This window comes from Poecilia mexicana, unplaced genomic scaffold, assembly GCF_051168715.1.
Source record: "Poecilia mexicana isolate PSO_F unplaced genomic scaffold, ASM5116871v1 scaffold_15, whole genome shotgun sequence".
Taxonomy (NCBI): Eukaryota; Metazoa; Chordata; class Actinopteri; order Cyprinodontiformes; family Poeciliidae; genus Poecilia; species Poecilia mexicana.
The window spans coordinates 13,786,199-13,800,751 of record NW_028263384.1 but is presented as its reverse complement, the minus strand read 5'-3'; the positions used below and the strand labels follow the sequence as shown (position 1 = coordinate 13,800,751).

At 42.6% G+C, this 14,553-nt stretch overlaps 1 protein-coding gene across 5 annotated transcripts in view; it reads left to right on the top strand.

Moving 5' to 3' along the window:
• ebf3b (EBF transcription factor 3b) overlaps window positions 1–14,553 on the top strand; it is an 87,031-nt gene that overhangs the window by 64,002 nt on the left and 8,476 nt on the right. For all 5 annotated transcript variants that reach the window (XM_014980751.2, XM_014980748.2, XM_014980750.2 and 2 more), the window contains exon 11: window positions 10,675–10,763. In XM_014980751.2, the coding sequence (XP_014836237.1) occupies window positions 10,675–10,763 (89 nt within the window). The remainder of the gene's footprint in view (window positions 1–10,674; window positions 10,764–14,553) is intronic.

The window sequence follows — 14,553 nt, the reverse complement described above, 5'->3', positions numbered from 1 at the left end:
AACGTCACCGCAGAGCAACACGTGTATATCGAAAAGTCGAGCCTAACCGTTCAGAATGCACTCTGAGGAGTGTGTTGTTGTTTTTTTTTTTTTTTTTTTTCTCATGTTGACTCCTCTTTCCCCACCACCCTAATTGTGGAGATTTAACTCGGTCAATTTAAGAAATTATCACAAATTACCAAGAGTCAACACAGAGGAGACTGCAGTCAATTGGAACAGCGGAGGGACACGTCCTCAGTCAGGTTAGCACCCTGGATCGGCTCCAAAACTCACAATCCATTCTCAGAAAGAGAGGATCCTGTAGCGTATGTCAAATAATCCTGTCGGCATTGACTATTGAATGTTTAAAACACTAATGAGACAAACAGACAGACCATATAAAACTTAACTAAGCTGTAGCTGACTGCTTCAAGGAACCCATTTATGTTCTTTAATTGACACTTTTTAAAGGAGTGAGAAGCTATTTTTGTTTGTTTTGCAGCCTTCTAAAAGAGCCTTGTCCCCTGGAGCTTACATGCCTGTCCTCTGTCTAATCCATGTATTGGTTATCCATTGGTCAGGACAGAAGTGGTGGAACCAGCTGTCAGCAAGGTTGTGGAAAATCAAAAGGAGAAAGTTACGGCTGCACCTGAGTCGATATTTTATTTTGCTTTACACTTTTATTAGGCACGGAAAACGGCGGCGAAATGGGTTTAATCAAATATCTTAAACAAAAAGTCCCAATTTTAAGCCTCATTTGTTGCCTCCCAACCTTTTTACTGCATACTTATAGAGCTGTGTGAAGGAGCACATCATAAATAAAAATTTGACTGTACAATTCTTCCAATTTAAACTCCTAATTGCATCAGAGCTATTGTTGTAAATATATATATAAATATATATATTTTTTTTATCTCAGCCAAGTTTCCATGAAGAACTCCCCTCCAGGGCCAGCGATGATGCAGGCCTGTGGTAATATGGTTCTGCAAGCAGTCCTAACACACTCAGCCGCTATTTATCCTAATCAGTGACATCCACATAACCAGGATTGCTTAAAATGAACCCCTTCCGCGCCCCAGAAAACGCACATTTACCGGGACCCCATTTGTCATGGGTAAATTGAGGGTCAGTAAACTTCGCCTGTATCCTCCAGTGGGGATCCAGGACATGCATCATAACGTTAGGAGAGAATGATTGGCGAAGGCGAGCTGTCACATATTTGTCAGGGGGAAGGGAACATTATTTGCTAATTTCCCAAGCTGGGCACTGACAGGGTGCTTCGTCTTCAGACCTTTGGTGACCAGCATGGCTTCCCGGCTATTAGTACAAGTCAAGTGTTTTTTCTTTTTTTCTTTCCTCCTCTCACTGTAAAGCGGCAGTAATAAGAGCCATTCGTTCGACCTCACAAGACTGCAGCACACTGGGTGAAGGATTCTGGATGAAGCAGATGCCCCCCATACAGAGAGTTGCTCTTGCCAGGCCTTAGTTGTGGCCAGACAGCCTTGAGGGCTGATGGATCACAAAGTTTCCTCGTCAAGGTGACGCTATCGACTCCACTGCACCAAAATCTGACAAAATGGGTATGAGGCAGTCATTCATCAACATAAGGACAAAGGGGTCATGTGTGCTTCACTCAATACCGTTGGAGATCAAGAAATGTCAACCCTGTGAGGGAATAAAAAAGGAAGTGGTTGAGAGTGCCGAAGTGGGTTCTCTATATAGATAAAATGTTTTGCCGAAGTATTCATACCTCGTTAACTTTATTTTTCCATCTTGTCACAAAGCAACCGGAAACCTTGTTGTGTTCAATAGGAATTTGTATGTGATAGACCAACAGAAAACAGCACAAAATGCAAAATGTTGAGGTGGAAAAGAAACACGCATTGTTTTTAGAGTACTTTAGAATAAATAATCTGTTAAGATTTAAAGCAGGGTTAGGTTAAAATATCATCATATGAACATAGAAGGATTATTGCAGAACTACATGGACTTCCACCTAAATCCAAAGGCTGGGCAAGTCGAAATTTAATTATTACGGCAGCCAAAAGGCCCGAGGTATCACTGGAGGAGCTGCAAAAATCAACAGCTCACATTGGAGAATCTGTGGACAGGTTGAATATAAGTCGAGTGACAGACACATACCCCAGAAAAGACTTAGAGCTGTAATATGAGAGACATGTCATTCTAAATATCGAATCAAAGAATATAAATACAGATCCACACTTTTATTCATAAAAACGAAATAATCCTATTATTTTTTTGGCTGTAACCTGACAAAAGATAATAAAAAAATATATGGGTATGAAAACTTTTGCAAGGCAAAGTACACATAAACTAAATGTTTTAAATTTATTAAGCCAAAAAAAAACAAACAAAAAAAAAACATGCATGTACATTGGATTTCCCTGCATCTTAGGAAATAGCCCTTTTTTTTTTCTCCAAAGCTATAAATAGTGCTATCCAAAAATCAAACACTTCCTGCTCCACTCGTGGAAGGCGGAACAAAATGCAGCGCCGTTCTCGACCCTCCTCTCGCCTGAAAAAAAAATTAAACAAACAACCAAAGACATCTTTATCGGCACAAATCAGACACAGGGTCCTGTGCCGTCCAGCTGGTGAATTGAGCCTATCCTCTCCGCCCTGCCGGCACTTTGAAGTCCCAGACTTACAAACTGATTAGATGGAGAGCTTCCTTTTCATTTCCTGTCCTGCAGGGCTGGGTTTGGTACTTCACTAGCGAATGGTCAGTGACGGGGTGTGGCCTACCGAAAGATATGTTATAATCAAAGGCATTCAAGGAGGTATGTAAACAGATCGGCTTCTGAGGAGGACCTGCAAACACACCAAATACTTCATACTCCATTTGCGTATTTAGAATCTGCTCCACGCAGGGTTCTGGAGCCTTTCTTCAAAGCCTATTTTTAAGACGAAAGTCAGCGCAGGAGCGAGGAAGGATGACACAGGCATTTATAAATGTCATCTCCGCAGTGAAATGGGTTGTAACCGGTTGGCACAACAGTTTTAGCATGTGTCAAGGCGTGTTATCCACCAGCCATCGCCATACCTGCCTGTCTTATTACAACTGCTGGTATTAAGCGCGAGCTCCACAGGAGTGGAGCAGACACTCATTGCCAAGTGAGATGGGTCTGGGCTCGAAGGCCTTGCGAGCTTGTGTGCATCGCGACAAGGTTCCACAGAGGAAGGTCCTTGTGTCCAATTAGAGGGCCGACGTGACACGTGCTCACACTCCCCCACTGTCAGGCAGCTTGTCAGGTAAGCTTTGAGAAGCACACTGTGGCATTATTCCACAGCGTGTTATCAGCAAGTGACCTGTGAAATCCAGCCTCAGGAAATTGATTGAAATAAGTACTCGCGGTTGAGCGTGTATTTTCACCCATTACTTGTTTCTGAAAGTGGTTATCTTTCAGGAGCGGGAATTAAAAAATAAAAAATAAAAAAATAATGAAGGTTTTAGTGAGTTTTTTCTACCAATAAAGAGGGTATGCATTGATTTATTTTTAATTGGGCCCGCTTTTTTTGTTTAACATTAGCGGTTTTGTTTGGTAAGGGAAAGTCGTCACCAAGTCGCAGCATTAGTCTTTTGCCACAGGACAGACAGGCAGAATTATGTTCTGTTCTCCTTTCACCGCCTACCCTTCTTGCCCCATTTTCAGGCATGATCCAAACCCGACGGGCTTTAAAGGAACTCCAGCCCCCCGAACGTCCCCCCCCCCCATTGCCTCTCCTCCGCTGCCGCTTTTTGATTGAAATTCATCGGCAAGTTTATTGAGAAATGAATGAGGGAGGCAGCGCGGTATTGACTTTGAGAGGAAAACACAACTCATCTTGAATGAGGGGGAAAATTCACCCGTAATTTAGCCGCCATCGATCCATGCCCCGTCCATGTATTGATCTTCATTTTACAATATTAATTTGCGCTTGCAATCAGCTGTGAAGGGAGCCCATTTGATTTCTGCGGGGCCGGTAATGTGCGAGAGTCCACCGGCGTCCTCGGAGAAGAGGCACACGTGCTTTAGGTGTCATCTAAGAGGATTGAACAGGTGTCTCTGGCACCTTTCTAATAACACAGCCGATATGAAGGGAGCTGAAATTATGGATGTGCGATCTGTAACATTGCTCCCTTTTAACCGTGTTAATTACATTTTATCTGTTGCAGGGGCAATATCTGTGGGAGACTGTAACTGTCGAGCTTTTTTCATCTGTATTGGCTCAAAGTTCATGAAATTTCAATGAACATTGATCTGTCTCCATTGATTTATCTTAACTGCAGATCTTTGAAATTTTAATTTCCTGTTCATCTCGAGACTGCTGGAGATGGAATCACTGAGTGGTAACTGGCTGCAGTGGATGGAGATGATATGGTCAGTGTTGAAACAGATGAGGTTTGCTTTGCGTGGGCTTGCTGTGAAAATTTCAATTTGGCTTGGTTTGGTTGATTTATAGGTTGGTTTCCACATCTGTGTGCATGTTTTCTACTCTTCCGAATGGAACTTACCTATTCTGAGGAGCAGCAGCATGACTTCTGATTTCTTTACCTTCCCTCTATGCACACCATTCAGTTTTAATTCCTTGAAGTCACCATGGAAAAGTTATTTTCCCTTTCTACAGTGCTTTGCAGTAGTATTCAGACCTGAAATGTTTTCCCGTGTTATCATGTTGCAGACAAAAACATCAGAGTATTTTCAAATCTTACAACAGAATCTCAATTGGCTTTCATGTCTAGGTCATTCGGACACATGGACCTGATTTGGTTTGAGCTACATTTTATTGCCGGATGTGTAACATTTTGCCTCAAATAGGCTTTTCTCCAAGATTGCTCTGGATTTATCTTCATCCATTTCCCTATTAGCAATGATCAGCTTCTGCTGCTGAAGAATAGCATATCCACAGCATGATGCTGCCACCACCCTTTTTCCTGGTTCCTTGTGGGTATGGTGTGTTCAGGGCGATCTGCTGTGTTAGTTTTTCTGCCACTCAGTGTTTTGCATGCACTTACATTTTAGTCTCATCTTACATGAGCAACTTTTTCTGTACGCTTACTTGAAGCAAAACGCTTGACTTTCCTCTCGCCACGTTTCCATAAGGAGTGGCAAGAAAAAGCAAATAGCTTTCCTTTCAACAGATCCCCTCCCCTGCCTGAGCTGTGTATCTCTGCAGCTCCTCCAGTTACCGTGGGACTCTTGCCACATCTTGGTAGGTTTGCAGTAGCACCGCAGACTTCCCAACCTAACACTAACTTTTAACAACTTCATCCTTGACCTGCCAGTTGAGTTCATTGCTTTTCCTAATGCTGTTTGCTCACTGATGTTCTCAAACAATCCTCTGAGGCACTCGCAGGAGAGCAAGATTAAATTACATTAATTAATTGGATTAAGTGACCTTTTGAGGAGAGGATTGATTGCATTGGATTTTATTTTGGAGTATCAGAAGAAAGGGGGCTGAATACAAATTCACACGTAACTTTTGAGATTTGAGTTATATTTGGAAAAACTATACTTCTATACATTTTCTTTCGATTTCATGCACTCCTCTGTGTTGGACATTAAGTCTCAATAAAATAATTTTTTTTTTTTGGCTGTAACATGATGAACTGAGAAAATTCTCAAGGGCAATGAGTACATAACAAGACACCAAGTAATTCCTGTGGAGTGGTGAATTTCAGCTGGTAGAGGTCATTCTGCGTGATGATAGATCTGCATTCGCGTAACAGACTACAGGTGCCTACGGGGCTTCAGTTTGACAAGTCACAAATGCAATAACACTTGAATGAACTTCTTGCTTGTGCTGTTTATCTGTCTCCCCCTTTCCAACTCCCACTCCACCTCTAATTTGTGTTAAGGGGGGAAAGAAAAAAAAACTGCTCAATGGTGTAGGAGGAGTGGAGATAAGCTCGAAGCAGTTAAGTATAATTAGCGAAAGTAATAGCTGGCAAATGGCAACAAGGCTAGGTTTTTATCTCCTGGAAAGATAGAGTTATCGTAATAAGCTGTAATGGCTGGCAGGAATGCTAGTACTCTGTGCAGGCTTCCATTCAGGCTCGTAGACTTAACAAGGAACAATTTCCCTTGAATTTACTGCTTTGCTCAAACATTTCCCTATGTTTATACCCTGATACTGTAAGTCAATACACGTGTTCACTCCACTTTCATATAGATTGAGGGCACACACTGCCGTATTGCCATGTAAGCACTTCTGGCTGCCAGCATCGGCCATGTTCTTCTGTTCCCTCAGAGCGGTTACTCATGTCCCATTTCCAGAGAACACGGAGAAGTGAGCAGCAGACCACACTCATATGCCATGTACAAGCGATCCACTCTACATTTTAAGTAAAGTGGTGGTGACCGAGGCTGGTGAAGGACCTCTCGCAGAAAATGAAGGGAAAAGGGGGGGGAAAGATTGAGGCGTCAGATCGAAATAAGATTGGGAAGCGTGCATTCCAGGAAAGGAGGAATTCTACTGAAGGCCTACCACGGCTGCCAGTGCGCATGCGGGGCTGCTCAAAAAGGAGGAAACGATACGGTCGCAGCTGCACGAGGAGTCAGGCATTCCATTTCTTCATATTCTGAAACGTGATCATTCGGTCTCTTGAGAGAATTGCTGAAATAGTCATAAAAAAATATTCTACTTCCCAATCTTCAAGACGGTCCACAGTAAAGTCTGCGCATTTTGCCACTTACCATGCTAATTCTGCTCGCATGTGGCCATAATTCTTTAAGTTATCAGCTGTTAAATTTGAAACATATTTGCTGTCACATTCAGTTAGGAAAATTTCTATCATCCTGGAAATTAAAACACAAAGCATCTCTGATCCAGGCAGGGTGAACAGATATAAGGAGTATAATTGAACAAAACGCGCAACCTGTCGAAATCTGTGCAGAAAATGAGAGAAAATGAAAATTCTATTAGTGTCTAATGTTCCCTCCTCCCCCTCGCCGCGCGCTCTTCATCTCTCCGGCAAAGTATTCAAATGCAAGCCCTGCCTTACCTCCCCGTGTCTCTTTTTCTCTAATTATCCATGAGGTCAGTAAGCAAAATGGGGAAGAAGCCAGGAGATCAATACAAATTATCCCTGAGCAAACCAGTGCTGACAGTTTGAATTGCAGCATATGTTTACCCAAAATCAGGCAATTTATCTTAATATCAGGCGAGTAATGCAGCAGGGGTGAGAGGTCACACAATCTCTCCACCTCATAATTACCCGCCTCTAAAACAGGAAAGTGGTATTGATTGGCCGCGGGCCGGGAAGCGGGCGTGACTGGAACGTGCCAGTGACCCCCCACCCCTCCCGCTCCCCGACACCCACCCTCCCCTATCATACCTCCCATAGTTCTCTCTGTCCCTCCGCCTCCCTTCGGCTAGACTCCCCACCCAGCGCGGGATTTATGGGATGTGTGTGGATGGTTTCGTGTTTCCTCGAAGCGACTCAGAAGTCCTACAGAAGGAGTAAGAATGGGTGAAGGGGGCGAGGGAGTGTAATACCGCTTTCACTGTTTATCATTGGAAGGTCAAGGAGGACTAAACAAATTTTGGCTCTGGATCATCGCACCACTTTATTGCAGCGCAAAGTTTATGAGTGAGAAGAAGCACATGACGAGGTGTCGAGGATTGAAGTAGACCTGGGAGGTGAAGAGGGCAAATGTGTGGAAACGTGCACGTCAATGCAGGAAAACGTAAGGAGAGTGGTCCCAATGATTCTTGTAAAAGCTCAGCGGATGAAAGGAAATCTTTGCACGGAGGATGAAAAAAAAAAAAAAAAAAATCTGCGGAGCGGTGCAGCGACTGCACATTTATTGTCCAGATTGAATATAAGTGCTCAGTATATATCATCAGCAGCTCTTACAGGATTATTGACATTGTCTGTGTCTGTCTGCACCGGTGTTACACGCTATGACTACAAAACTGTCAACTCATCAACTGACAGCACCGTTTAGCGCTAATGCAAGTCTCCATCAGCTGTCAAAAGCATTTGCATGAAATCAATAGCAGATGGCGGTCTGTGTCACCAATTTCATTACGCCAGGGTTGTTACAAAGATCATCTCCATGATAGATGAGACGGCGACATGCCGGCATGGGGAGATCATGCCTTGTGCTGGAAAACTGGAACTGCACTGAGTCCTGACACCAACTGAGACAAGTTTTAATATATCTTTCCTTTTTTTTGTTTTTTTTTTTTGGTCTGTCACCAGAGTGTGGTGCCAACTGAGTCCTCCAAATCACATTCATTGCAGTTCTTAGGCCGGCATTTACAGTAGGGCATCATTATCATTGGAAAGACATGTCAAAAAGTCCACCTCTCCTGTTCTCCGTCTCGTTCTGTACTGTACATCTGTCCGGCCGAGTTCCCAGCATGCCTGGCGGGTTCTGCAGGCCCCAGCTGAGGCAGAGGACAGGAGAGCGTGATGTATCACCCTGAGAGAGCCCACTGACAGCCTCTGATGATGGATGGCCTGATTATGGAGTGCTTTTTACACATACACAATTTACATCACACTGAGCAGCGGGGTCTGGCAGGGCCGTCGAGCACATACGCGTTTTCCACGCGGGGCACGGGCGTTCACACGCTTGCATGCGTGCACACGCACGCCTGCACGGGTCTGCCACAGTGCATAAGATAAGGAGGGGAGTGGAAATAACAAAAGAAAAGGGGGCAAATTCCTCACTGCAGCCTTGTCATGTAAGATCAATATGGCAGATCAATCCTTTATTAAGGAGAAGATGGCTTCTCCCCCTACATTCCGAAGCAGACCTTTGTCGTTTTGCGACACATGATGACATGTCAAATCAGATTTCCAGCAGTGTATGTAGCTGTGGCGGGGGGTTTATTCAGGTGTGTCTGCGCTGCCGGGTTGAATACCACTGTATTTGTAAGCTGGATCTGTGCTATCGATTAGAGCCCCCACATTGTCCATGCTTGAGTACATAATTGCTGTTTGACCATGCTTGAGCTGGCAATTACTGTATTCAGCGTTTAGCACAACTGCTGCATGTGTTCAATTGCAAGAACAAGTTTGAATGAATAGGAAATTAGTGTCCATGTCAAACGTTGGCATGGAAATAAAATCCTGAGTCCCATTTCAACCCATAAACCGAAATCTAAGCTCTTGGCCCGACATTACTGAGGGGTAGAGCATCCAAATTGGTTCTGTGTTGTATAGAGACAGCTAAGTAGAACAAATTTTTAGCCCTTGATAACAGAACCACACTTTATAACAAAAGGGGTAAAAAAAAAAGTAAGCAAATTTTTACTCAGCTTACATATTTTTAATGGCACATAAGCACCAATGTTGTCAAGTCTTAAATGGCCCACTATAGTACGTTTAGAATCACTGCTAAACATTTAAATAATTCACCAGTAATTGTGCAGTGGTATCTAAAAGAAATAAGGCTGTGGATAGCGGTGGGACTAACCCAACTACATGGTCCTTAGGTCATGACTCTTTGTGCTTGAGATCACTTGTTTAAGACCTTTTCCTCCAAAAGCACCAACCTAATAAAGAGCAGCAGGCTTTGTATAGACCAAAACCCAATCCTAATCCGGTAGAATGTAATTTCTGGTTTAAGAGTGCCGGTCAAAGTACTGGTGATGGTCATGGTTAAGTACAAGTGAAGTTACTCAAATGAATAGAAGTCGGTACCGTGTCCCAATGAGAGTAGCTCCACAAACTTGAGTGTGTGTGTGTGTGTGTGTTTCTGTGAAATTGTTGGGGGTTGCGTTCACTTGCTTATACATTCAGCAGGTTCAGCGAGCTGTGTGGTGTTAATGCCGAAATTACATGCTGAGTAATGAGTGATGGGCCAAATTACAGGCTGAACAATGAATAGAGGCAGGCAGCTCTTATTAGTCTCCATAGAAAGCCATTGATTTATGAAGCGCCTTGCTCGGCGGAGTTACTCTCCTGAAAATGATATCTACATTGAGAAGTGATGTTCTCTATTAAGCCATTCTTTCCCCTTTTACACTGCTCTCCTCCTTCCTAACCCTCCTCCCCTCGGCCTCTCTCTGAGTGTACACATGATTGTTTAGAATCAGGCGGAGCTGTAAGGAAACCTTCAATTACCCATTAGGACTGTCAGACATAAAACGCCCGGCTCTCACCAAAGTCTGGGTTATGATTCATTTACTTTGTGCCTCTGATTCATCGCCCAATATGCCTCATGCCCCAGATTACTGTTTGAGGGGTGGGAGAGATTAATGGCTCCATGGGATCTGCCACCGTTTTTCAAGGGCCCAGTGTTGCAGTACAGTTGGTGCAGAAGGGTGAAATGACAGCAACTTACACTAGATCAATGTGTGGACAGTCTTTCACAGATTATTAAAGCTCTGTTAGATTAAAAGAGCCCCGCTACGTAGTTTACTGTAGTCAATATTCCCAAGCAGATAAAAAGGGGGAGGGTCCCTTGAAAGGATTCTTAGGCCGATGTAGGTCATCATGGTTGCTAATGAAATAACACTTGGTGACACAAGTGTCAAAAGGAAACCCCCACCAGAGCTGACGATGTTTCATAAAACATTGTCTCACCCTTGAGTTTTTTTTTTTTTTTTTAATTAGGCATTCTGAAATTATTTCTGTACTGTAAACCATCACAAATTTTTCAATTAGTTCCCTCATATCTCTGGCAAAATTAGCCCTCAAATGGGTCTAATCTTTATCTTCCCTTTCCTCTCTTCTAGCCCTCAATGAGCCCACCATCGACTACGGTTTCCAGAGGCTGCAGAAGGTCATCCCCAGACACCCTGGCGATCCTGAGAGATTACCAAAGGTCAGTACATTGTCCTTCCCGAGCAGAGAAACGTAGGGTGTTAATGACACAGAGCTCTTCAGGTTCTGAAGGAACAGTTTATATCTTAACCATAGCAGATAACTCTCATGACATCGTTATTTAATATAAATCCAGATTAAGTTTGTTGGTGCTAATCGGCTAGTCCGAGAGGGGCCATCGTCCGTTGTGTATTGGTGACTGTCCTTGGAAGCTTGTTGGGGGACTGGTGCGCCAGCGGTCATTGGGCAAAAGGCAGGGTACACTCTTTACAAGCCACCAGTTCATCACAAGGCAAAAAGAGACAAACTATAGGCAAAGTGAATGTGCGTGGAGCAGCGTGGGAGGAAGGATCAGTAGTCTGGACATCACCCACACATGTAAGGGGATGAACATGCAAACTGGATGCAAAAAGGCCTCGTCCAATACAGAGTATAGATCCTGTACAGTAAAATCATTTTATTGCTGTCCAATTTTCCATATTGATATTGCACACACTAATGCAATGCAGGTCGATAAAATAGCATTTACTTAAGCAGCGGCAATGTTTTTGGGACTGAGGTTGTGTTAAGACTGTTAAGACCCTACAAGTAAACTTTATTCTTGGCCACTAGCTTCAATCTCCAGGGTCAACTAATCTGGATTTACACTAAATGAAGACACCAAAAGAATTATCCCCTTGAAGTAAGATATTTACTGCCTATAATCTTTTAACAGAACCTCCCTTCAAAAATCCTGAACCATCCATTTAATATCTTGCTAATACTCTGTGACAAATAAACTAAACAACATTCCCATCAACGCAGAGCGCTGCGACCCAGAGCGCTAACAGCTTTTACTCCACATATGTGGCTCACCCTCCAACCAGCGTGGTAATGGTATTGGCTTTTTTTTTGTGTGTGTCTGTGTGTGTGTGGGGAGAGAGGCGTAAACTCTCTGTGTGGTAAAATAGCTCAATCAGGCGTTTTCCTCTCCAGTAGTCTGTGGAGATGGTAATCTGGTCAGAAACGACGCCTGCACCCTCATTACCCCACTCATGTTTTCCTTTCATTTTCTGCGGCTCGATTTGGTTTAATCTTTTGTTTACAGAACCCTGTGCCGTAAACCTTTCTAGTCTTGCTGCAGCTAATAGACAAAGACTGCATGTTATTATGCTCTGGCTTTTATAATGCTTTGTTTTTTATCTTTAAGTTGAAAGTCACATCAGTTTGGCATGACACATCAATAGGCCAAACTGAAAGAAAGAACTGAGAATTAGCATTAAAACTGAGGTGTTCACATGTCTGTTTTTTTTTTCATAAATGTTCTCCTGCACAGTCCTTTTGATTCCTTTATTCTTATTTGATTCCTTTGATTCTTTCACTCTTAGTTTCCCACTGATAGAACCTGTGTTTTCTCTAATTGCCACCCCACTAGTAACCATTTTGATGACCAACGCTCCAAATGTGTCAAAAGTAATAATATGACTGATTAGTCAATTCAGGACCCCTCGGCACGCTGTAAAGCGGGGACCACCTCGGAGTTTTAATAATACTGCAGAACCTTTAAAGACCTTATCTATCATATCCCAGCAAGCAACACAACAAAATTATTAATGTCCAACAGACAATTTAATAAAGAACAGAGTGTGATGTTTGACCAAGGCAACCTGGAGAAATGGAACTTCACAGCTAGTCTTTGGCTCAGTATATGAAGTGTTTCAATTAGACCTGGTCCCTGTGGAGACAGGAAGCTGCACCTCGACATGAAATGTTGCTCTAATTTCAGGTGTAAACGTTGACCAAAAGGTGAAGTTCACTTACCTTTCATATCTACAACTCTGTCTCCGCTGGCAAGACTGTTTGAGTTTTACAGGGTTTTCAAAAGTTTTCACCCTCTGTTAAAATTAAAGCAGGATAAATAATAATCAAAAACATTTTTACACATATTATGTTAAATATATCTGCACTAAAATCACTAAGAGTAAAAAAAAAATAAAAAATAAAAAAAAATGTTGCAATAACCCGGCTGCAAAAGTCGGATTATTGTAAGTATAAGTATAAACCAATACTTTCTGAAAACTGAATCAGTTTCAGTCTGAAAACTGACACATTAAGTCATTAAGTCTTTAATTCTTCTCTTACAAAACTATTGTTTTATTAATTGGACAGTATGCTTGGACTTCTGGTAATGTTGACTAGTATCTGATATATTTCCTTCCACTTTGAAAAACGAAAATATGCAGTGCCAACTGAAGCCACCATGTTTCAGTGTGTTGGTTATGTTGTTCATTTGGTGGTGGGTGTTGTCTTTGAGTCAAACTTATCCTTTAGAATTGTGGCCCAAAGTTCAACTTTGGTTTCATCTGACCACTGCATTGAAGATTATTATTATTTTTATTTTTTGTCATAGAACACAAAATGCTTGGAATAAGTTCCTGCAGTTTCCTTATTTTAATTATTGATGACTGTCTTCCATTTGCCCTTGTGCATAATACATTCTTTGTGCTTTTTTAATGATGGATAATTTTGTGATACGAAATCCTTAACTTCTCAGTGAACCGAAAGATGCAAATGGAAGTGCAATAAAAATCCTACTAGGGTGGCTGAACTTCAGATTCACTTTAATTAGTATAAGATGTACAAAAAATGAAATTCTTAAATTAAACCAAAAGGCCTTAGGTTAAGGTTGTGAACACCTAAGCAAGAGGGTTATTGCACTTTTTTTATTATTATTATTTTAATTTGAAGACAGATATCTTGGCTTTTTACTTCAATTCTATGTGGTGAAAGTTTGTTGTGGTGAAAGTTTGTTTTATCATCAAAACTTGCACATTTTAACAGAGCCGTGTTCCCTTTCGAGAGCCACTGTATATAAACAAAGTCCACATCTTTTCTGCAACCAGAGACACAATGTTACATGGTAACATGGCTTTATTACAGAGAAACCTTGAATACAAAGCATGGCTGGTTGTGGGACAGATTTTGACACTGAGACTGAGATTAGTTTCCTGGGTGAGCGTATACTTAATATAGCACGGTCTCCCGGCCTTTGCATGAAACAATCAGAGAGTGAGATGAAACCCTGCACTCCCAATAAACAACATAAATATTTGATTTGCTCTCTAATGGACCCAAATATGGGGTTCAGGGGGCATGTAAATGATCCCACGAAGTGATTCGTCATTGTTAAGCTTGCCATCTCAGGGTCAGCTCTCGGGGTCAAAAGCACATTCCCAATAAAACAAGCCTGCGGCGGGCCGAGGCTGCCGTGCACATTCGGAATGAGAGCAGAAACAGAATATAGAGAACAGCCATTACAGGGTGCAGGTGAGGCAGGGAGACTCTATAAAAAGAAGATAAAGCTGGAGGACGGCACGGTGTGCATTAGCAGAAAGGCAAATCGACACCAAGCCCACTCACCACCTCTATCCGAGCCCCCCCACCCCCCACATCTCCTCCGTTCCCTCCCTCCCATGACTTCACCCTCCAGTTGATAATATTACTGCGCTATTGATTTCCACCAGCCTTCTCCCTGGGACCAGTAAGACACGTGGTAATTGTAAGGAGACAGAAAGCCAATATGGGAGTGCTCATGGATAGCAAGGGATGCACGCTAATATTGTTGCTACACAGAGAAAAAAAGGGGGGAAGCTGCCTCTGATTGAAGTTTACCTCGTAATTCTAAGACAACATCGCAGATGACAGCCTGACCCTGTGGGAGGAGAGGAGATATAAAAATTCAATGCAAAGTCCAGGGTGAATATGAAAGTAATAAGTGTGAGCAGTCAAGTGATGAGAAAGGAGATTGGTTT